This window comes from Heterodontus francisci, chromosome 12 (assembly GCF_036365525.1).
Source record: "Heterodontus francisci isolate sHetFra1 chromosome 12, sHetFra1.hap1, whole genome shotgun sequence".
NCBI classification, from domain to species: domain Eukaryota; kingdom Metazoa; phylum Chordata; class Chondrichthyes; order Heterodontiformes; family Heterodontidae; genus Heterodontus; species Heterodontus francisci.
Genome location: NC_090382.1, coordinates 26352838 through 26375119, shown reverse-complemented (window position 1 = coordinate 26375119; position 22282 = coordinate 26352838). Strand labels below are relative to the sequence as shown.

Here is a 22282-nt window from a genome sequence, read left to right as displayed (position 1 = left end):
TGTTTATGATCCATTAGAGCCTTCTCCCACCATACTTCATCTTATCAACATATCCTTTTATTCCTTTCTCCCTCATGTACTTATCGAGCTTCCTGTTAAATGTCTCCACCCTATTCGGCTTAATTACTCCATGCGGTAGTGAAGTTTGCATTCGAACCACTCTGTTTAAAGATGTTTCACCTGAATTTCTTATTGGATTTATCATTCACAATCTGACATTTATTTGTTTTATTTTTGAGTTCCCCCAAAAGTGTCTTCTCTACATCTACCCTATCAAATCCCTTCAGAATTTTAAAGACCTCCATGAGGTTCTCCCTCAGCCTTCTCTTTTCTAGAGAAAATAGCTCCAGCCTGTTCAGTCTTTCTTGATAGTTGTAACCTCTCAGTTTTTATTTACACCTTTCCCAGTGTTTCTATATCGTTTTTCTAATATGGAGCGCAGATAGGTAAACAGAAGATGAGGCGACAAAAAAAATTCAAGAATGACTTTCGTTATGTGTAAGGTCCATGTGTAAGCCAGACACAGTGAAAAATACTTCCTCATTTGTGCCATCCAGGTATATTGACTGTGTCCAGTAACATTCCTGCACCCTCTAGAATTCTGAGCCTGATGCCGATGTCCAGGGAGTAATGCGTTACTCATGTAAAGGTGCAGTGTCACCTGGAGTTCTGGGGCAGCCAGACTATCTGCTGTTTTATGGCCAGTTCCACTCATTCCATTTACTTAGTGGCCAATCCCACTACCTTAGGAGTGTCAGGCTTGCAGTGGTAGGGAGGTACAGTAAGGAGGTTGTTGATGAATTCCCAGATTTGCTCATGCAGCCAGCAGCAGGAGTCCAGAGCTCCCCACTGGGTTAGAGAAGGAGAGTTCAGAACTGACAGACGAATCCCTCTTGTTTGCTCTCATGTGCATTATGGTGGCAGTTGATTGCAATGTATGATTGAGACCTGCTAGCAGTCAGGCCCCATTTGTTGAAAAGGAGATGTCGTTTAACATTGGGGAAACTCGGAACTCGGGTAGTTCTTGACTTAGTGTGATAGTGTAAGATTGGCAATAGTCAGTCAGCAGCCCATTCCGTGTCTCTTTAATTTCTACTGACTTCAAAAATCAGCAGAGATGTAAAATGAGTTGCCGACCTGCTATTGCCCATTTTACACCATTGTTAAAGTCCAGATCTACCCCATTGTCTATCGAAAAGCATTTGACAAAACCTGTTAATTTGCATAAAGACACAGCGTCAGAAATCATAGGGTGCAGTGTAATAATTGCATAGTAATTATTCAAATTAGACCTTTTTTCTGTCTACAAGACAATTCATTTCCCCACTAGGGCTGTGCCTGTTCTACCATTCCCACTTCTTTAAAAAATAATGTGTTCCAGGGATGTTTGCAACACTGGTAAGACTGAACCTTTTGCCCACCTCTATATATTAGTAATTCTTCTTGAACTGCTGCAGTCCTTGGGGTGAAGGTGCTCCCATGGTGCTGTTAGGTAGGGAGTTCCTGGATTTTGACCCAGTGACAATGAAGGAATGGTGATCTATGTCTGAGTCAGGATGCTGTGTGACCTGGAGGTGATGGTGTTCCCATAATATTGCTTCTCGTACTTCTCGCTGGTAGAGATTGATGGGGTTGGAAGGTGTAGTTGAAGATTACCTCACCCCATCTTACTCATGAGACTGCAGTAACTCATTCACCACATTCTTCAAGTCCAAGCCTTACATTAGTTGTTAGCAGGATGGTTTACTTTGGAGGAGGGAAAGTAACCATACCAGATCTTGCTCTCACTCAATGTACATTCTTGCAAATTTTCTGACAGGAGAATTGAGCAAAATTGCTGGCTGATCTTTTCTTTTTGCCCCTCTATAGAATAGTAGCACTGAAGCTAATTGTACAGCCTCCTGCCTCTGTCTCCACCAAGATCAAAGAATCTTCCAGCATAGAAGGAGGCTATTCAGCCCATTGTGCTTCTGCCGGCTCATTGAAAGCTCTATCCGATTAGTCCCACTCCACTACTCTTTCTCCATAGCCCTGCACATTTTTCAGCTAACTCAGCGCAGACTGGGACTTTCTAGATCTCTATATCTCAGTTCCATTCTGGATAATACACTGGTCAACTAAAATGTCTAGGTAACACACCCAGCATTCATTCTTAATCTCTCACTGTCACATGTTGAACATGGGAATGGAAAATATAGCACAACTGGTGTACTTTAAGCTGACGAATTATTCTATCGAGCCTGGCAGAGGTAACATCTAAGCTCGTAGTGCAAGGCATCACCAAAGTTGAGAAAAATAAAAGACAAGAACCAAACAGCACAGGAAACCATTTAGCCCATGATCTGAAGTCTTTGTCACACCTTAACGAAGCAATCCAAAACCAATGCCTGTTCTCTCCCCATAGCCCCTGGATCTTTGCTTGAAGTGTTTGTCCACTTTTCTCTTGTGCTCATGTTCAACTCATTTCTATCCATGGAAAACACAAGTGATCTTAGCACATGCAACTACTCGCATCCTGCTAATCTGAAAAACATCTAGTGATATTCTCCCCCACTGCAGTCAGCTTCATAACCTTAGCCATCCTTCTATTTGTGCAACTATAACAATAACAACTTGCATTTGTATAATGTCTTTAAGGTAGTAAAGAGCTTCACAGGAGCATTATCAAACAAGATTTGAAATGAGCCACATAAGGAAATATAACTAGACCAGGTCGCCAAAACTTTGGTTAAGGAGGTAAATTTTAAGTAGTGTTGTAAAGGAGGAGAGCGAGGTACAGATGCGAAGAGGTTTAGGGAGGAAATTTTGGCACTTTGGGCTTAGGCCCTGAAGTCACAGCTGCCAATGGGGGAGTGTGAAAATCGACAATACATAAGAGGCCAGAGTTGCTGGAGCGCAGATATCTCGGAGGGTTGTTAGGGCCGGAGGAAACTATAGAGATAGGGAGGGGCCACACCATGGAGGAATTTGGAAAACAATGTTAAGAATTTTGAATCTCAGTACATTTTAGTAATACAAGCACTGATTTTAACCTAACATATCTAGCAGGACCAGGACGGGTTCAAGTTAGATGTCCCATTTTGCACCCACCCAATCTACCACTCCACTGAAGTCAATGGGCCTCCAACCCGAAGATACGGCATACCTGCCAAGTGGGTGATGTTAAAACCAGGGGTGGTGTGGTGTGGTTACATGTGGTTCTGTTCTTTCCTGGCATTTATCAAATACCTTATGGAAAATTCATGTACATAACACTTAACACGGTCCCTTTATCTATGCATGCTACGATATTCTCAAAAAACTCATAGAAATTAGTTAAGCATGACTGGCTCTTTGTAATTCTGTGTTCACTGCCCTCCCCTGGCCCTCATTTGCCAATAGCATTCACTAACATCATCCTATATTATACTCTCTGGTAAGTAGATTTTCAACTTTCCACCCGGGCGTAAAACTTGCATTGTGGATTGTCCGCTTGTTATAAAAAACACCCAATTTTCATCCCCATTGATTCAAAATCAAGCAGAGTCTGATTCCAGTGGCTGATCCACAACAACTGGTTGGAAATATTCTGCTAGAAGTTTACCCACAACTGAGATAAGAGAAACAGAGGCCTATATGTTCCTCACAGTTTAATTTCCCCTTTTTCTTGTTTAGGTGTGTAATACTTGTGGCTGCCATTACCCCCCACCCCCGCACTCCCCTCTTCACTCCCACCTTATTATCATTATTACATTATCACAATTATGTAAGTGCCTCTTTAATTGCTTCTGGGACGAATACTATCCAAACCTATTTTTACATCCATTAACCTTTTTTAGTACAGTGTCCTTTTAAATCTTTGGTTCCAGTAATAGCTCCCTCACATCCATCTCAGAGATTCCTACAGCTCCACTCTCATCTGCCTATGTCAAAACTAATTTTAAGCACTTATTAACCAGGTTCCTCACTCAAGTACAATATGGCCCCATTAAAGTTTAACATTGCTTTCCTTGATTATTCTTTTCATTTCCTATGGCTATTTTTGCAATTTTCCTTCACATTGATCACTAGACATCTTTCATACTCTGTTTTGGCCTTCCTAATTTTTACTTTTGTTTTCTTTCTATATCTTTCTTAATTCCCATAATTTTCTTCTGTATTTAAGATAAGCCTCTTCTTTTTACCAACTGCTTTTTTGTGTTTCTTCTTTCTATCCATGGACTCCTTTGTTTTTTTTTTGCATTTTTATGCTTTCAAGTGTGACACCTGATGCATAATTTATCTGCACTGGACGCAAGACACGGCAGCTCTCCTGTAGTATTGCTCATGGCAAATAGGAAAGATTTGACACGGAGAGAACTACAGGAAGTAAATACAGCCATTACAGATAGTTCATGCTACATACACAAGACTTTAAACATATTACCAGTGGATCTCCAATGGTACTGGTTACAGCTAGTCACAGGATATAATGTTATATAACAAAATGGCCACTATCAACAAAGTGTGACAGGGAAAGTGTTACAGGAAGTAAATGTGATAAATACAGGAGGTGTGTATAATATGTAGATTTCCTGTGGCATGTAACATAGAAGGATTATTATCAAAGGCACTGCATACATGAACTGAATAATTCAAGTTTTTTTTTATTATATGCTAATCTGGTATTTTCACTTGTTTTGGGGACCAAATGCTCTGATTATGTCCTTTTTTGCTCCAAAACTGTAAATTTATCCTGGATTATTACACGTTTCCTCCAGAGTTTTTATTTCCCAGCTTTTTTAAGACCCAAAAGGAATACAATAATATTAAGTAAATATTTGCCTGCTTTAATAAACATTGCATATATGAATCCACTTATGTTCAGTCCATTGTGTGTAGCATTGTCCATTATAAATTCCTGTGTCCATATTTCAATGGGAACTGCCTGTACAAAACCATAACATTGCAATTTGAACACACTAGCCAATGGAGCAGTGCCACCCCTGACCAGAAGGTGTAATTACAGTGTGGCAAGTTTACATAGGCAGTTTCCATTATAAATTTGGACACAGGAATTTAAGATGGTGACATCAAAATAAGGACAGAAGGTGTGTATTTAAACCAGGGACTGAATTGCGTCTGTGTGGCCTCATCCAATTATCCCCTGCCCTCTACCCCACTTTACTTGAAGATGTGATTCCCTATGTGCAGATGTAAGATTTTTGAGGAAATGAAATGTAATAACGATGGGAACAAATACTGCATTTCTTCGAAGGAACAGATGGTTTAGGATGGAGTTTACAATCTGTACTGCTGTGAGGTACAGTTGAGCACCATCAGATACTTTTAACTGTGTCATCAGTTACATGCTTGAAAATTTACTGAGACAGTTTCACATTACAGACCATTATGCCCAATAGTGCAAATAAGAAACCATTACCAAATCCTTTTTAAAAATTCCAGTTCCTACTGTGAATTGAATATACACTGATGAATTTAGTATGGCACCGTACACAATGCTAAGATCCTGGTTGCCAGCTAATATCAATAAGCTCACTGAACTTGAAGGTCAGACGTACACACAAACCTAATCAGAACTCAGAGCTACACAGTCACCCCTAGGCTACTTTACAAAATGATGTGGCACTGCTATACAAGGAGGGGGTGGGTAAAAAAAAGTCAGAACTTGCATTTCTATAGCATCTTTCAGTATCTCAGGATGTCTCAAAGCTCTTCACAGCCAGGGAAGTACTTTTGAGGTGTGGTTACTGTTGTAATGCAGGAAAGACAGTGATCAATTTGCAAACAGCAAGTTCCCATAAACAGCAATGTGATAATGGCCAGATGTTCTTTTTTTTGGCGTCGGATGAGGGATAAATATTGGTCAGGAAAATCTCCCCTGCTCTTCTTCATATGGTGCCATGAGGGCACACAGGGGAAGAAGAGGGAAATGAAATTCTAAGAAGTGAGGTTTCACAGGGCTTCTTCGCCTTTGCCTGCCATAACTTTGCTCATGCTGTTATTCCAGAGTTCTTGTGGCTCTACCACCATAGTCATAGCACACGGGCAGACGAACCATTCTTTACCAATGGAAAAGCTTGTAGATTGTAGATGGAAAGAAGGGATGATTGAAGGGCATGAGGAGTTGGAGTTTTTAAAATGTTCATTCTTGGGGATGTAGGCATCGGTGCCAAGGCAAGCATTTAATGCCCTCCCTGCAAGGACCTTGTTCTTAAGCTGGGCCTCTATTATCTTCAAAAGGGAAGGCTGAGGGATGACCTGATTGCGTCTTGACGATTATGAAAGGGTTCACCATGGTAGAGTAGAGAAGATGTTTCCACTTGTGAGGAGTTCAAAACTACAGGCTGTAAATATAAGATTGTCATCAATAAATCCAATATGGAATTCAGGAAAAACTTATTTATTCAGAGAGTGGTTAGAATACGAAACTTGCTACCACGGGGAATGACATGAGGGGGAAATGAATAGAAGGAAATGCTGATAGAGTTAAATGATAAAGGGTGGGAGGAAACCCATAAACACAGGCATAGACCAGTTTTTCTTTTATTTTGTGCCAATTGACCTGTTTCTGAGCTGTACATTCAATGTAATTCTTGAACTGCTGCAGCCTGTGAAGGTGTTCCCACAGTGCTGTCAGGTCGGAAATTCCGGGATCTGGACCCAGAGATAATGAAAGGGGTCCTGGGAAAGAAAAAGTCAGAGCTGGAGATGTGTAAACACAGATTGAGTGCAAGCCGCCACTGATATCAGATCGAATCGATTGTGAAAGTTTCATCCGATGAAGGTTTGGTCAGTGCCGTATGACTCATGGGTCTGCTTGAAGACTGATATTATTGTCTCAGTCTAGTTAATCTTGCATATACAAGATAGTCACTCATTAATGGCCAGTTCATTAAATGAAGTGGGTAGGGGGTTGGTGGTCAAACATTATGCATTCAGCAAGTGCTGGATTGCTGTGACATTGCGATGCAAATGAGCTACAGCTCTGACCTCCAATAACCCGAGTATGCAGAATAGAGTCTGCAGTGATGTCTGACCAACTATTCAGGTACTAGTGTGAAATGGGCCTTGAAAGTCATGTCAATCAGGTTGGCAAGGACCTCTGGACTGGAGAGGAAATTAAAGATGTTGATTCGCTAATGTAATATTATAAACACAATAAGAATTTTACAACTCTTCCCCCCCCCTCCCTACCCCACCCCCTCCCCTCTCTCAATTATTTTCCTTCTTTTGCATAACGTTTCTGCAGGAAGAGCTTCAATAATTCACTGACTCACATCAAAGTAACTGGGTCAGAACGCAGTCGCATTTCTTGAATGTGAAACAGCCTCAGCTCCCATTACTTTCTGTTAGATCATTGACTCCATCGTTCTGCCTTAATACCATCTCTGCATGTGTCATGAAAAATACTGTTTTATTGGCAGACTAAAAGCACTGGTACAAAAAACGATCTTCATCCAAACTGATCGTGACACAAGCTGTAAGTTCAGGACGATTCATTGGCTCAACTCCGTTTCACACTAACACCACAAAATAGATGGTTGAAATGACACTTTCTGAACTACCCATGTTACCATCTACCACCTGTCCAAATAGCAGACACAAAATGGGTTAAATATTCTTCACTGATATCATCAGCAGTCACTCCCAGGCTCAGGAGTTGTAGATGTGAAGCTGTCACACCAGCCCTTGGGAAAAGATTCCGCAAAGAGCAGATCTCTTTTCTAAAAACTGAGCTTTCCTTTTATATTTTACTCCAGTTAACTGGCAATGCAGTGCTGTGATTCCATGATTAGAGGAGTAAATTATGAGGACAGGTTGCATAAACGTGGCTTGCATTCCGTTCAGTTATAGAAATTTAAGGGGTGATTTGATCGAGATGTTAAAAGAATTTGACAAGATACAGAAAACTATTTTCTCTGGTTTTGGGGGGGTGCGGTGCGGGATCAAGCGCAAGGGAACGTAATCTTAAAATTAGAGCTGGACAGTTCAGGAGTGAGACCAGGGAGCAGCATTTCACAAAAAGGAAAGTGGAAATCTGCAGCTCTCTCCCCCAAAATGCTGGACATTAACTGGAGCTTTCAAGACTGAGATTGATAGATTTTTGTTAAGTAAGGGTGTCGAGGGATATGAAGCAAAAGTGGGAAATGGAGTTGAAGTGCAGATCAGCCATGATCTAAATGATTGGTGGAGCAGGCTCGAGGGGCTGAACAGCCTACTCCTGTTCCTATAGTCCTACCAGCTGTATTATCGAAGGTTTTTTATTCAATTGATAGCATCATTTTACCTGGATGACAAACAATGTGCCTCTAACATCCTTCAGTTTTATTTTCCTTCACTGGTTCATTTCTTTTAATCTCCTTAAATATTTCTCTGTAGGTCGTGTACAGTGAAGGCATCAAGCAGGAGCCTGGCTTGTAGCAGTGTGAGGTGGTTGAATTAATGGAGAAAGAGATGCAATCATTAACCAAGAATCCCTTCAGCGAGTTAGTCAGTTCAGCGCTGCATGTTAATTAATTTTCAGACACAGCAGCTCCTCAAAGTTGCTTCAACCAGTGATTTTTCAGTAGCTATCGTTGTCAGAAAAAAAAAGAACTTGCATTTATATAGTGTCTTTCATAATGTCCCTAAGCGCTTTACAATGACATAATTTTGAAGCGTAATCACTGCTGTAATGTAGGAAATACAGTAACCAATATGTGCACAGCAAGCTCCCACTAACAGCAATGTGAAATTGACCAGATAATCTGCTTTCAGGATGAATGTTGGTCAGAACATCGGAGCAAACTCCCCTGGTCTTTGAATTATGCCATGGGGAGGAAGCTTCCTCAAGTGGCTCAGTTGGCAAATTCAGCAAGTAACTGACCCATGTGTCCACCAGGGCCCCAGATTGTGTTGAGTTAGACAGACAAGAGTGGCAGGAGAAGGAGCATGATTTACCGCAGAACCTCTGTTAATCACAGAATCCTACACCATGGAAGGAGGGAATTTGTGCCATTGTGCCTGTGCCAGCTCTTTGATAGAGCTATCTAAATAGTCCCACTCTCCTGCGTTTTCCCTCAAAACTTGTAAATGTTTTCCTTGTGAGGTGTACAATCTTCTGAAATTTACTATTCAATCTGTTTCCACCACCCTTTCAGGCAGTGCATTCAAAATCATAATAACTCACTACATAAGAAAAAAGTCCTCACCTCCCCTCTGGTTCTTTTGCCACTGATCTTAAATCTATGTCCTCTGCTTACTGAACCTCCTGCCAGTGGAAACAATTTCTCCTTATTTACTCTATCAAAACCCATAGTAATTTACAGCACCTGTACTGAACCTCTTAATTTTTTCTATTCTAAGGAAAACAATCCCAGTTCCCCTAGTTTCTCCACATAACTCAAGCCCCTCATGCCCCTGGTATCTTTCTGGCAAATCCTCTCTACACCAACACCTTCACAGCCTGTTAAAGTGGGCTAAATATTGGAGGGGTGAGCCAGCTTTTTCTCTGATCACTCTGCAGTGACTACTGCTGCAAGATGTGTGTATGTGTGTTTGTGTGTGTGTGTGTGTGAGTGAACATCAATGGACCTTGGCTGTGGTGTTCACAATCAAGTAGGCTGCAGGCACAGAGAACTGAGGATCGCATGTGAGCAGTGACTTCTTGCGTGAAGTGCTCACTACCTGTGGGACTCTATCACTTTAATGCTGCGATCTTCAGCACAGAAAAGACCAGAAAGTAGGCCAACACATTATCTCAATTTACAGAATAGTCAGAAAAAAAGCACAAGATAAAAATAACCCAAGAATGTTAATGGATGTGATGGAGCTGAATTAATACACAGTTACAATGTCAGGATCATTGAATGCCATCTGGGTAATTACTGTATCTACTGCTGTCAGTTCAGGTGCTTTCCACACCATGTTACTGATAAAGCTTTACCTAATACCTTGCTCTCTCAGAGTCAGTTGTGGCCCAGGTAGTGCTCTTACCTCTGTATCAGAAGGTTGTGAATTCAAGCTGCACTCCAGAGACATCCACACATAATCTAAATGGACACTCCAGAGTGTGTCAATATTATCAAGTGTTCCAGGAATGTGTCAGTATTTACAGGTAATCTCCAGGATGTGTCAGCATTTACAAAGGGTCCCTGAGATGTGTCAGTATTTACAGGAAATCTCTGAGATGTGTCAGCAATTACAGGGAATCTCTGGGATGTGTCAGTATTTACAGGGAGTCTCTGGGATGTTTCAGTATTTATAGGTGGGGGGGGGCCCAGGATGTGTCAGTATTTACAGGGAATCTCTGGGATATGTCAGTGTTTACAGATACTCCCCAGATGTTCCACTATTTGCAGAGGGTTTCCAAGATGTGCCACCATCTTGAGAGAGCCAGGCTGAATATAGAAAATTCAGAAGGGAAGTGAAAAAAGAAATGAGAAACAAAGAGAGAGGATGAGAAGAGACTGGAAGCTAACATAAAAGGGAACCTAAAATTCTTCTACAGTAATATAAATAGTAGAAAGGTGGTAAAAGGAGGAGTAGGGCTGATTAGAGACCAAAAGGGGGCTTTACGCATAGAGGCAGAGGGCACAGTTGAGGTACCAAATGAGTACTTCACGTGTCTTTACTAAGGAAGATGATGATGCCTAAGTCAGAGTGAAAGAGGAGATAATTGAGACACTGAGTGGGCTAAAAATTGATAAAGAAGAGGTATTAAGAAGGCTGGCTGTACTTAAGATTGATAAGTGACCAGGACTGGATCAACTGCATCTGAGGATAATGAAGGAAGTAAGGGTGGAAATTGCAGAGGTACTAGCCATAATTTTCCAATCCTCCTTAGATACAGGGGTGGTGCCAGAGGACTGGAGAATTGCAAATGTTACACCTTTGTTAATAAAAGCATGTAAGGAGAAGTCCAGCAACCAAAGTCAGTAATTTAACCTTGGTGGTGGGAATGCTTTTAGAAACAATAATCCGGAACAAAATTAACAATTACTTGAACAAATGTGGATTAGTTAAGAAAAGCCCACACAAATTTGTTAAGGGCAGATTGTGTTTAGCCAACTTGATTGAGTTCTTTGATGTAACAAAGAGGGTTGATGAGGGTATTGCAGTTGAATGGTGTACATGGACTTCCAAAAAGTATTTGATAAATTGCAACATAACAGGTGTGCCAGCAAAGTTAAAGCCCATGGAATAAAAGGGATAGTGGTAGCATGGATATGAAGTTAGCTGAGTGACAGGAAACAGAAAGTAGTGGCGAATGGTTTTCTTTCCGAATGTAGGAAGGTATATAGTGGGGGGTTCCACAGGGTTCAGTATTTGGACTACTGCTTTTCTTGATCTACATTAATGATCTAATATTAAAATTATAATAATATTAAAATTTGCTAATGACACAAAACTTGGAAATATTGTGAACTGTGAGAAGGATAGACTTCAAGAAGACATAGACTGATGGAATGGGCGGACAATGGCAGATGAAATTTAATGCAGAGAAGTGTGTAGTGATACTTTTTGGTAGGAAGAACAAGGAGAGGCAATACAAATAAAGGGTACAATTCTAAAGAGGATGCAGGAGCAGAGGAACCTGGGGGTATATGTGCACAAATCATTGAAAGTGGTAGGGCAGGTTGATAAAATAGTTAATAAGGCACATGGGATACTGGGCTTTATAAATACAGGCATAGGGTACAAGCAAGAAAATTATGGTGAACCTTTGGCCTCAACTAGAGTATTGTGTTCAGTTTTGGGTACAGACCCTTCACGATTTTGAACACCTCTATCAGATCTCCTCTCAACCTTTTCTAAGGAGAACAGTTTTGGGTACTGCTCTTTAGGAAGGATGTGAAAGCAATAGTGAGGGTGCAGAAAAGATTTACGAGAGTAGTTCCAGTGATAAGGGAATTCAGTTACATGGATAGATTGGAGAAACTGGGGCTGTTCTCCTTAGAAAAGGTTGAGAGGAGATCTGATAGAGGTGTTCAAAATCGTGAGGGTCTGGACAGAGTAGATAGAGAGAAACTGTTCCCATTGGCAGAAGGATCAAGAACAAAAGGACACCGATTTAAGGTGAATGACAAGAGAACCAAAGGCCATATGAGGAAAAGCTTTTTTTATGCAGCAGGTGGTTAGAATCTGGAATGCACTACCTGTGAGTGTGGAGGTTTTCAAAAGGGAATTGGATAATTATCTGAAGATAAAATATTTGCAGGGCTATGGGGAAAAGACTGGGGAGTGGGACTAGCTGAGTTGCCCTTGCAGAGAGCCGGCATGGACCTGATAGGCCGATTGGCCTCTTTCTGTGCTCTAACCATTCTGTCTGCAGAGAGTCTCTAGGAGTGTGTCAATACTTGCTAAATATCCACTGTGGAGAAAACTTTGGAAACTACTGCTGAAAGATATACAGAGATCTCAATCTGTCTGCCCTGGCATTGAAGTCAAGTGTATTTGTGCAAGTGTATAATTGTGTGTTCATGGCTGCTTAAAGTGATAATTGCCAGTTGTGAACATATGTACATAACCTTGTATATGTGTCAACCATGGCTCAATGGTAGCACTCTCATCTCAGAGTCAGATGATAGTGGGTTTAAATCTGACTCCAGAAACTTGAGCACATATGCAAGCTGACACCTCACTGCTGAGGGAGCGCTGCACCGTCAGAAGTGTCATTTTCAGTTGAGGTGTTCAGCTGAGGCTGTGTTTGCTTCTGGGCATTTTAACCAACAATACAGAGAAAAAGCTGTAACTTACAACAAAACCATAAGGATTAAGAGGGAGATGATTAGAAGCAAGGGGACATACCAAAGCAAAATCTGTAGGCTTGTTGAGTATCATTCCTTGTGATTTAATAATTCAACACAGTACACAGAGATCCCTTTGTTTAAATGGAATGCAAACCTGTCTTTTCCTTCTGATCAGAAGGCTTACCCTAAACTTTTTCAGTTATTGACTGTTTTGGTCCTTCATAGTTCTCAAATGTTAACTGGAAACCAGAAAAGGAGTGTAAATAAAAGACACTTTTTACATTCTCAGAAAGGGACCCAGAGAGTGCCATTAAACAGACACTCACAATCCTTCCCCTCAGTTTATGACTGCTGTAGTCTCACTTAATTCCCACCATGCCCCCTGTAACCCATAATTACCTTGGTGTCCATTCGCATGCACATATTGGCCATTTATAAACAATTCACAACTTAGTCTTTCCCACTACTTTCCTAATGCCTTCTCCTCCTTAAAGCATCCATTCTGTACCATCACTCTCATCCCTATCTTAAAATCCTTATTGTCTACTGTTCCTCCCCTACCCCTAACCTGAGTTTCTCAGAGATATCCTCCCTATTTTCCTCCCTCAGTCTGTGTTCTCAGGGAGTCCTCATCCTTGGTGATTTCAATCTCCACCTCAGCTTCCCTTGCTCTCTTCCCTGTGTATTCATTACCCTCCTGTCTTCCCTAAACCTCTCCTTCCATAACAAATAGTCCTACCCATATTCAAGGCCACACCACCGGCCTTGCTATCTCATGTAGTTCCTCTCCTTCCATATTTTATAAAACAAATCCATCCCTGGCTAATTCCATGTAATCTTCGTTACTCACATCCCACTTATCTCCCTCAACCCTACTGCCTTCTGTTTCCAACCCTGAAAAAAAACACTCTCCCATAGGTTTCAGTGTCAGTCATTAGTCCTCCATTCACCATGCTAACTCTGCAGTTGTTGATTTCCTTAAACATTCCCTCACTACCACCCTAATGCCTTCATCCTGAGAAATACTGTTACTCTCCGCCATCCTGACCATTGCTCCAATTCTACCTGCCCACAGCAACTTCTGACACCACCCACAATGCTAGGATCATTCTAAAGTGCAAAGTTAACCTCTTGCTCCTCTACTGTACCACCAACTGCCTCATTTACCTATCAGTCCTCCTCCTTCCACCCTCAGCTCCAACAAGAAGTGAGCGGGTCATCACCGAGGTAAAATCCATCCATTTAACTGCTTATGCTGCTTCCCTGCTTCCCCTTGCCCATTAAGCTAGATCTTCCCCCAGTCATGCTCCCACACTGGCCTTGAAATCTAATCTCTCTCAACTTTCTCCTCCATCTCCCCACCCTCCCCAAACTCACCTCCTCAGTGATACATAACCTCATTTCCACGAAGCTACTGATAACACTGGAAATGGTTCCCTCTCCTCAGGACTCTCATCTTCCTATTCAAAACTATCATCATTCTCCTTATTAAAAAAAACCCCTCAAAACACTAATTACCATTCCACATCCAGTCTCCCTTTCTTCTTGATGGTCCTTGAATGTGTTATCACCTCCTAGATACATGCCCTTCTCTGCTGTAACTCCTTTTTTGAATCTCTCCAACCTCCCACAATAGCAAGGCAGTCCTAACCTAGTCTCTTGTGCCATTTTTGGACCTGTGTTCATCATACAATATCACTGATTGTCCTTCTTAACCTCATCGCAACGTTTGACACAATCACCAGTGCCTATTGACTCCATTTTGTCAGCTAATGAGTTGAAGGCAGAGAGGGACGATAGAAAACAGTCCATTTACTCAGCAGAGTTTACTTGAACAGAGTCTCTCTGAACCATAGTAAACAAAACTCATAACCAAAACTACAGCAGTGTCTCCCAGTAACAGCGGGGTGATTTCTCCAATGAAATGCAGTGAGTGGAGGATAATTACATAATACAGATCATGTATGTACAATGAATTCCAGTCATTTCCACCAGGCATAATTGATGGGAGAATTACCGAATTATCTCCATTCTGACAGAGAATAATGGTGTCACTATATGTCGTCATCAATCACACCATCCTTTTCTAGCGCTTCCTCCTGCTCCTCCTCTGCTAGGGAAGGTTGTGGCACTCTTCTCAAATACTGCCATATTCTGTTTCCCAAGAAACACACATACACAGACAGCATGAAAGTCAGGTTCATCCCTCTTTTAAGCTGCCTTTTAAGCCTACTGTCAAACTGCATCTACTCAAGTCACTCCCTAATTCTTTAGATCATATTGAGTCTATGTAGTTTAAATAAAATGCAAGATGAATGGAAAGCTACAAAATATTAAATATTCCTGAGATGAGACAATAACTGTTTCAAAAAGATGTTTCTGAGCGGTATGCATTGACTGAGGAACACACACCTGTTGCCACATTAACATTACTGTCCAATGCCAATACAGTTATTTACTGTTAAATTCTACCTTGTTTTTAATATGCAGTGTTAATTTTTACATTGCAGGAGGAACTTCTATCGAACTGGCCAGGATCTCAGTAACTGCAGCATGTGTCAGAACACCGCCTGTATCATCTACAGGTACAGCAGTTTAGTCATTTATTACTGTCTTTTCTTGTTTATTTACAACAGATTGCATTTATATTGCACCGTTAACATCCCAATGCGCTTCACTGAAGCATCATCAACATTTGAGCCAAGCCACATAAGGAGGTGTTAGGACAGGTGACCAAATGCTTGGTCAAACTGGTAAGCTTTAAGGAATATCTCAAAGGAGAGGAGAGAGATGGAGAGGCAGAGAGCATTAGAAAGGGAATTCTAGAATCTAAACAGCTGAAGGCTGCACGTTTACACATTTACTCAGCTCATAATACAATGCAGGATGCATTACAGAATGCACATTACATGGTCAATGCATACCACAAAATGTGTCTTATTTAGTCTGTCCATTTGTATTATATTTGGAAGCTTGTAGGTTTCAAGTCCCACACCAGAGGCTTGAAAACATAACCTAGATTGACTTTCCAGTGCAGTACTGAGCGAGTGTTGCCCTATCGGAGGTGCCACCTTTCGGATGAGATGTTAAACTGAGGTCCCATCTCAGTCTGACATAAAAGATCCCATAGCACTATTCAAAGAAGAGCAGGGTAGTTCTCTTGGTGTGTGTCCTATACTTATCTATCAACCAGCATCACAAATAAGAGATTATCTGGTCATTATCACGTTACTATTTGTGGACCTTGCTGTGTGCAAATTGGCTGCTGTGTTTGCTATATTACAACAGTGACTGCACTTCAATAGTACTTCATTGGCTGTAAACCATTTTGGGATGTCCTGAGGTTATGAAATGTGCTATAAAGATGCAAGTTCTTTCTTTACTTCACATGTGTCAATGAGTAACAAAGTGTTAAAATGGAAACTGGAAGGACTTGCCACTATAAGAAGTATCAGACAGATCTCCACAGCCAAACCATGATTGAGAGAGACACAGAATGTTGAGGATGGAAACTTACATCATTCAGAACACCTTACTCTGAATGGCTGCTCCTAATAGTTTTAGATTCAGAAATCGAGATGTCAAGAATTTACAGCATAACCTATCTGATTCTGAACTAAGACTGTATTAACAGTCTTTATATTAAAGGCATGTTGAAAATTCAGGAGTATTACTCTTCACCCCAGTTTTCTTTCTTTAGCATTCCTCTACTGAAGGCCAGTGACTATCTCTGGGATTCTCCAGCATCCAGCAGCCTATTACTGGTTCGCACAATTTTTTTAATATTCATTCATGGGATGTGGGCATTGCTGGCAAGCCCATCCCTTATTGCCCTTGAGAAGTTGGTGGTGAGCCTCCTTCTTGAGCTGCTGCAGTCCATATACAGGGCTGTTAGGGAGGGAGTTCCAAGTGATTACTCTTCACTAGGCTGGTACTTCAGTGCAGTATTGTGGAATGCTGAACTGTTGAAAGTGCTGTCTTTCGGATGAGATGCTAGATCGAGGTTCCATCTTCCCTTTTCGGTGGATGCAATAGATCCATACCCTATTCGAAGAAGAGCAGGGGAATTCTCCGTGGTGTCCAGGCCAACATTTATGCCACAATATCATGAAAGCAGATTAGCTGGACATTATCATATTGCTGATAGTGGGATCTTGCTCTGTGTAACACGGGCTGTTTCCCTTCTCTATCACTATTCAGTAACCCTGTCATGAAATTTTTCCATTTGTTTGTATTTGTGTGAGCTCAAGTTGTTGGGCTGAGCTTTAATACCCTCCCACCCCCTCGACTGAATTGTCTGCTGACCTTCACAGTGTTGGGTTGCACGTGAAGAGTTGCCAGTTGACTGACCTGACTGCGTTCCAACCAAACCAACTGACCCGACAGAAAAGGAGGCAAGGGAAATCACCATAAAAAAATTAAACTATTTGGCCCAGAATACTCAAATAACTCATGTTGCTTTTGTTGGAAGAACTATGGGTTAAATTGTAGTCTGCTTAAATAGGAGGAGCTCGGTTTTCCTCCCGACAGCTATGAGAGACCCGACATAAAATGAGTTCAAACCATCACAGTCCAGTTCTCACTGGGCCATGTACCGCAGCACATAAATGGCCCTCAACTTCAATACTTACCTGATGTGAACTAATTCAATATCTTTTGCCACTTAAGAGGTGCAAATAAGAGAGTGAGGGAAATGGTAATGTCAGGCTGGAGTTTCAGATTCAGCTACAAAAAGTGCCTCTTTTGACCTATAACAGGACAAAAAAGTCTTTAACAGAAAATAAAAATTCTTCTATTGCTCTGAACACATCTCTTGCTATAACTAAAAATAGCTGGTGATGAGGTTACAATGCCAAGGGTAGTTTTGACAAGATAGATGGACCTGAATGATTGACTAGATCTTGTGTTTGATTTTCTGGTTTTCTTTGGCAGGAAATCGGGTAAACAGAGCAATAAAGGTCTTAGTGCTTCAACTTATGATAGCTGAATATGGTACATTCTGTACCCCTAGATTAGTATTTCTGAAATCGTCTACAGAATTTTGCAGCTGATTTTTTTTCTTCCCTGTTTTTGTCTCTTTCTTCAATGTAGTATTATTCAGTATACTATTCTGACCTTTGCCCTGTGGTTCGATTATGATTAAGTGGGGAAATTTTCAGTTCAGGTTTATGTGACACACAGAGATTCCTCACTTTGAGCACTTGAAATGTCTTTGAAAAGTACTTCAAAGGGCACAAGATGCCCAAGAGGGTTAATGTTGTCCTGTACCTCTGTTCCTTGTGTTTCAATCCAGCCCAGTCTAATGGAATGAGAGTTTTTTCCATCTGCTTTTGCAATGGTTTTGGGCCAGTTCCCAAGCCAGTTCCAAGTGGTTACGAGGCCTAATTGAGGACTAATTGACACTAAGTTAGCAATCTCACTCAGCGCAGTAGAGTGGGAAAATGGAACCATGTTGCACTGTTCTGAGGTTAGTGCTGAGGCATGTTTTTGGGGCAGAGTTGAGATTTTTCTCTGAGTTTTCCTGTTGTTTGCAAGGTAATGGAGAAGTAGGACTTCCAGCACCACTTTGACCCCACTGTAACTCCCAACATATTTTCCTGATCCTAGACTCAATAATACAGAGGCAAAGAAGATATTAAAGGGGGTAAAGGATCCCTGAAGCGTTTGGTTACATTGGTACTGCAAACTTCTGACTGGACTGAGGCTTTCAGCAGGTAATATTCTGGGCCCATTATTAGGGGAGTGGAGGTCACGAATAAACCATTCTCACTCTACCCAGCAATCCAGAGGATTTGCCCCTCGTACTTCAAGATCCACACCATCCCTTTTTTTGGGAGGAGGAGGGTCCCTGGGAGATGCCAGTGGCAACAACTGAACTGAGGCAGAAGCCTAAACCCTAGCATCACCCATCCCCTCACTCCAGCATCCACATGCAGTGGGCAACCTTCTCAGATGAGGCATGTGAAGGAAAATTAAGCTGAACTGGGGATGCGGTGGGTGGCCTCAATGCCTATTTTTGCCCCGTTCTTCAGCTATCAGGCCCAATTTGGGGCGGGATTGCAGCGCAAACTCCGGCCCTTTTACTCTTAAGGCACCTGCGAGATCTGGAGGCTAGCACCAGAGTGAAAATTGTCTCATTTACCAGGGTTAACATTCCTTGCCTTGGATCAGTACAAAATTCAGCAAAGAAAACAGTATGTGAAACCTGTAAACTAGCTGTGCACTATTAGGCTGCCAACCCTTTGAGACTTTTTTCAAGTGTCACCTTAAGTTAAACATCAAGACTTCACACATTCTAACCAAAGTCTCCGAGGAACAGGAAGTTTTAGCAACAGAATAATCTCATTTTGCCCAACATGTCTTCTGGCGAATCTCATGATATCTCTATTTCCTCTTTCTCATATCTCGTGGCCTCTTCACCCAATTCTATCATTTGGTCATTCATTCCACATCTCTCTACCCGTGCGTGGAACAGTTATACCTGAATCCCTTATGTACTTGGAACGAGGTCAAGAGAGGCATTCTTTGTAGCTGAACCTTGTTCAAGGTCAGATCAACCCACTTCATTCACCGAGTGGTCAACATTTTCAGTCAACAAACTCTGAATAAACAGAACAAGAGACATTGAGTGCCTGTCAGCAGACTAGTTGTTTGTCTGAGTGCAACTGCAACATAACTCCACGTTTATATGTCTCTCTCTCTTTCTCTAATGTCTTCTAAATTATTTGATCACTTACCCGGTTTAAGACGGCACTATTTTGTACTCTAAATACAGTTGGCCCAAAACTCCTCGAGGTTCTACCTGTTCTCTGTCATCCACTCCTTAAAAAGTTAATGGTCAAAGAGATGGAGCCAGAAACAAGTCTTCATATGCCAGAATTTCCAGCTGCAAGCCAAGTCCTGACTCAAATGCAAGAGTGTTGTCAAATGGGTCCATTGGGAATTCTTAGGCATACCTCAGGATTCAGGGAGAAATTTTATAGAGTTTCTCCTTCTTTAGAGCATTTATATGCATAGAGTACAAAGACAAGGAAGTCATGCACAACCTTTATAAATCAATGGTTAGGCTGCAGCTAGAGAACAGTGTCAAATTCTGGGCACCACACCTTAGAAAGTGTACAGAGGTGATTCACCAGAATAATACAAGAGATGAGGGACTTCAGTTATGTGGAGAGACTATAGAAGCTAGGGTTGCTGTCCTAGGAGCAGAGAAAATTAAGGGGAGATTTGATAGAGCTGTTCAAAATTACAAAAGGTTTTGATAGTTTTTCCCGATCTGCTTTATTTCCATTGGCACATGAGCAGGTTTCAAGAGGCCATAGATTTCAGATAACTGGCAAATGAACCAGATGAGTAGAGTTTTTTTTTCAATACAGCGAGCTGTTAATGATCTGAAATGCACGACATGAATGGGTGGTGAAAGCAGATTTAACAGTACCTTTCAAAAGAGAATCAGATAAATACTCGAAAAGGAAAACATTTGCAGTGCTACGTGGAGTGGGAAAGTGGGACTAATTGAATAGCTCTTTCTAATTGAATGGCCTCCTTCTGTGCTGCATCATTCTACCACTAGTCCCAGAAAGGAGTCAACCCCTATCACAGGTACTGCTCTCGCTTTCATTCCTGTTTACAAAGCAACTGGCCCATTTCCAGTGATTCAGAACTGTAAACACTAACAACTGACTTGACTGTGACCTAATTAGTTGCTGCCGTGAACAGACTGTTCACAGTAGAAGTTGGGATGAGATGTTAAACTGAGGTCCCATCTCAGTCTGACATAAAAGATCCCATAGCACTATTCAAAGAAGAGCAGGGTAGTTCTCTTGGTGTGTGTCCTATACTTATCTATCAACCAGCATCACAAATAAGAGATTATCTGGTCATTATCACGTTACTATTTGTGGACCTTGCTGTGTGCAAATTGGCTGCTGTGTTTGCTATATTACAACAGTGACTGCACTTCAATAGTACTTCATTGGCTGTAAACCATTTTGGGATGTCCTGAGGTTATGAAATGTGCTATAAAGATGCAAGTTCTTTCTTTACTTCACATGTGTCAATGAGTAACAAAGTGTTAAAATGGAAACTGGAAGGACTTGCCACTATAAGAAGTATCAGACAGATCTCCACAGCCAAACCATGATTGAGAGAGACACAGAATGTTGAGGATGGAAACTTACATCATTCAGAACACCTTACTCTGAATGGCTGCTCCTAATAGTTTTAGATTCAGAAATCGAGATGTCAAGAATTTACAGCATAACCTATCTGATTCTGAACTAAGACTGTATTAACAGTCTTTATATTAAAGGCATGTTGAAAATTCAGGAGTATTACTCTTCACCCCAGTTTTCTTTCTTTAGCATTCCTCTACTGAAGGCCAGTGACTATCTCTGGGATTCTCCAGCATCCAGCAGCCTATTACTGGTTCGCACAATTTTTTTAATATTCATTCATGGGATGTGGGCATTGCTGGCAAGCCCATCCCTTATTGCCCTTGAGAAGTTGGTGGTGAGCCTCCTTCTTGAGCTGCTGCAGTCCATATACAGGGCTGTTAGGGAGGGAGTTCCAAGTGATTACTCTTCACTAGGCTGGTACTTCAGTGCAGTATTGTGGAATGCTGAACTGTTGAAAGTGCTGTCTTTCGGATGAGATGCTAGATCGAGGTTCCATCTTCCCTTTTCGGTGGATGCAATAGATCCATACCCTATTCGAAGAAGAGCAGGGGAATTCTCCGTGGTGTCCAGGCCAACATTTATGCCACAATATCATGAAAGCAGATTAGCTGGACATTATCATATTGCTGATAGTGGGATCTTGCTCTGTGTAACACGGGCTGTTTCCCTTCTCTATCACTATTCAGTAACCCTGTCATGAAATTTTTCCATTTGTTTGTATTTGTGTGAGCTCAAGTTGTTGGGCTGAGCTTTAATACCCTCCCACCCCCTCGACTGAATTGTCTGCTGACCTTCACAGTGTTGGGTTGCACGTGAAGAGTTGCCAGTTGACTGACCTGACTGCGTTCCAACCAAACCAACTGACCCGACAGAAAAGGAGGCAAGGGAAATCACCATAAAAAAATTAAACTATTTGGCCCAGAATACTCAAATAACTCATGTTGCTTTTGTTGGAAGAACTATGGGTTAAATTGTAGTCTGCTTAAATAGGAGGAGCTCGGTTTTCCTCCCGACAGCTATGAGAGACCCGACATAAAATGAGTTCAAACCATCACAGTCCAGTTCTCACTGGGCCATGTACCGCAGCACATAAATGGCCCTCAACTTCAATACTTACCTGATGTGAACTAATTCAATATCTTTTGCCACTTAAGAGGTGCAAATAAGAGAGTGAGGGAAATGGTAATGTCAGGCTGGAGTTTCAGATTCAGCTACAAAAAGTGCCTCTTTTGACCTATAACAGGACAAAAAAGTCTTTAACAGAAAATAAAAATTCTTCTATTGCTCTGAACACATCTCTTGCTATAACTAAAAATAGCTGGTGATGAGGTTACAATGCCAAGGGTAGTTTTGACAAGATAGATGGACCTGAATGATTGACTAGATCTTGTG

The 22282-nt window shown here is 41.5% G+C and overlaps 2 protein-coding genes across 15 annotated transcripts in view; one reads left to right on the top strand and one right to left on the bottom strand.

Annotated features, from left to right (window-relative positions):
- LOC137375787 (dedicator of cytokinesis protein 2-like) overlaps window positions 1-22282 on the bottom strand; it is a 690449-nt gene that overhangs the window by 312848 nt on the left and 355319 nt on the right. The window contains exon 28 of one of the 3 annotated variants that reach the window (XM_068043221.1): window positions 5324-6326. The exons of the other annotated variants lie outside the window; for them this stretch is intronic. Within the exon in view, the coding sequence (XP_067899322.1) occupies window positions 6216-6326 (111 nt within the window). The 3' untranslated portion in view covers window positions 5324-6215. Of the gene's footprint in view, window positions 1-5323; window positions 6327-22282 lie in introns of those variants that run through there. 3 annotated transcript variants of the gene reach the window in all.
- Window positions 1-22282, top strand: part of LOC137375788 (protein INSYN2B-like) — a 136073-nt gene that overhangs the window by 7269 nt on the left and 106522 nt on the right. For all 12 annotated transcript variants that reach the window (XM_068043233.1, XM_068043236.1, XM_068043223.1 and 9 more), the window contains one exon: window positions 15224-15298. In XM_068043233.1, coding sequence (XP_067899334.1) covers window positions 15224-15298 — 75 coding nt within the window. The remainder of the gene's footprint in view (window positions 1-15223; window positions 15299-22282) is intronic.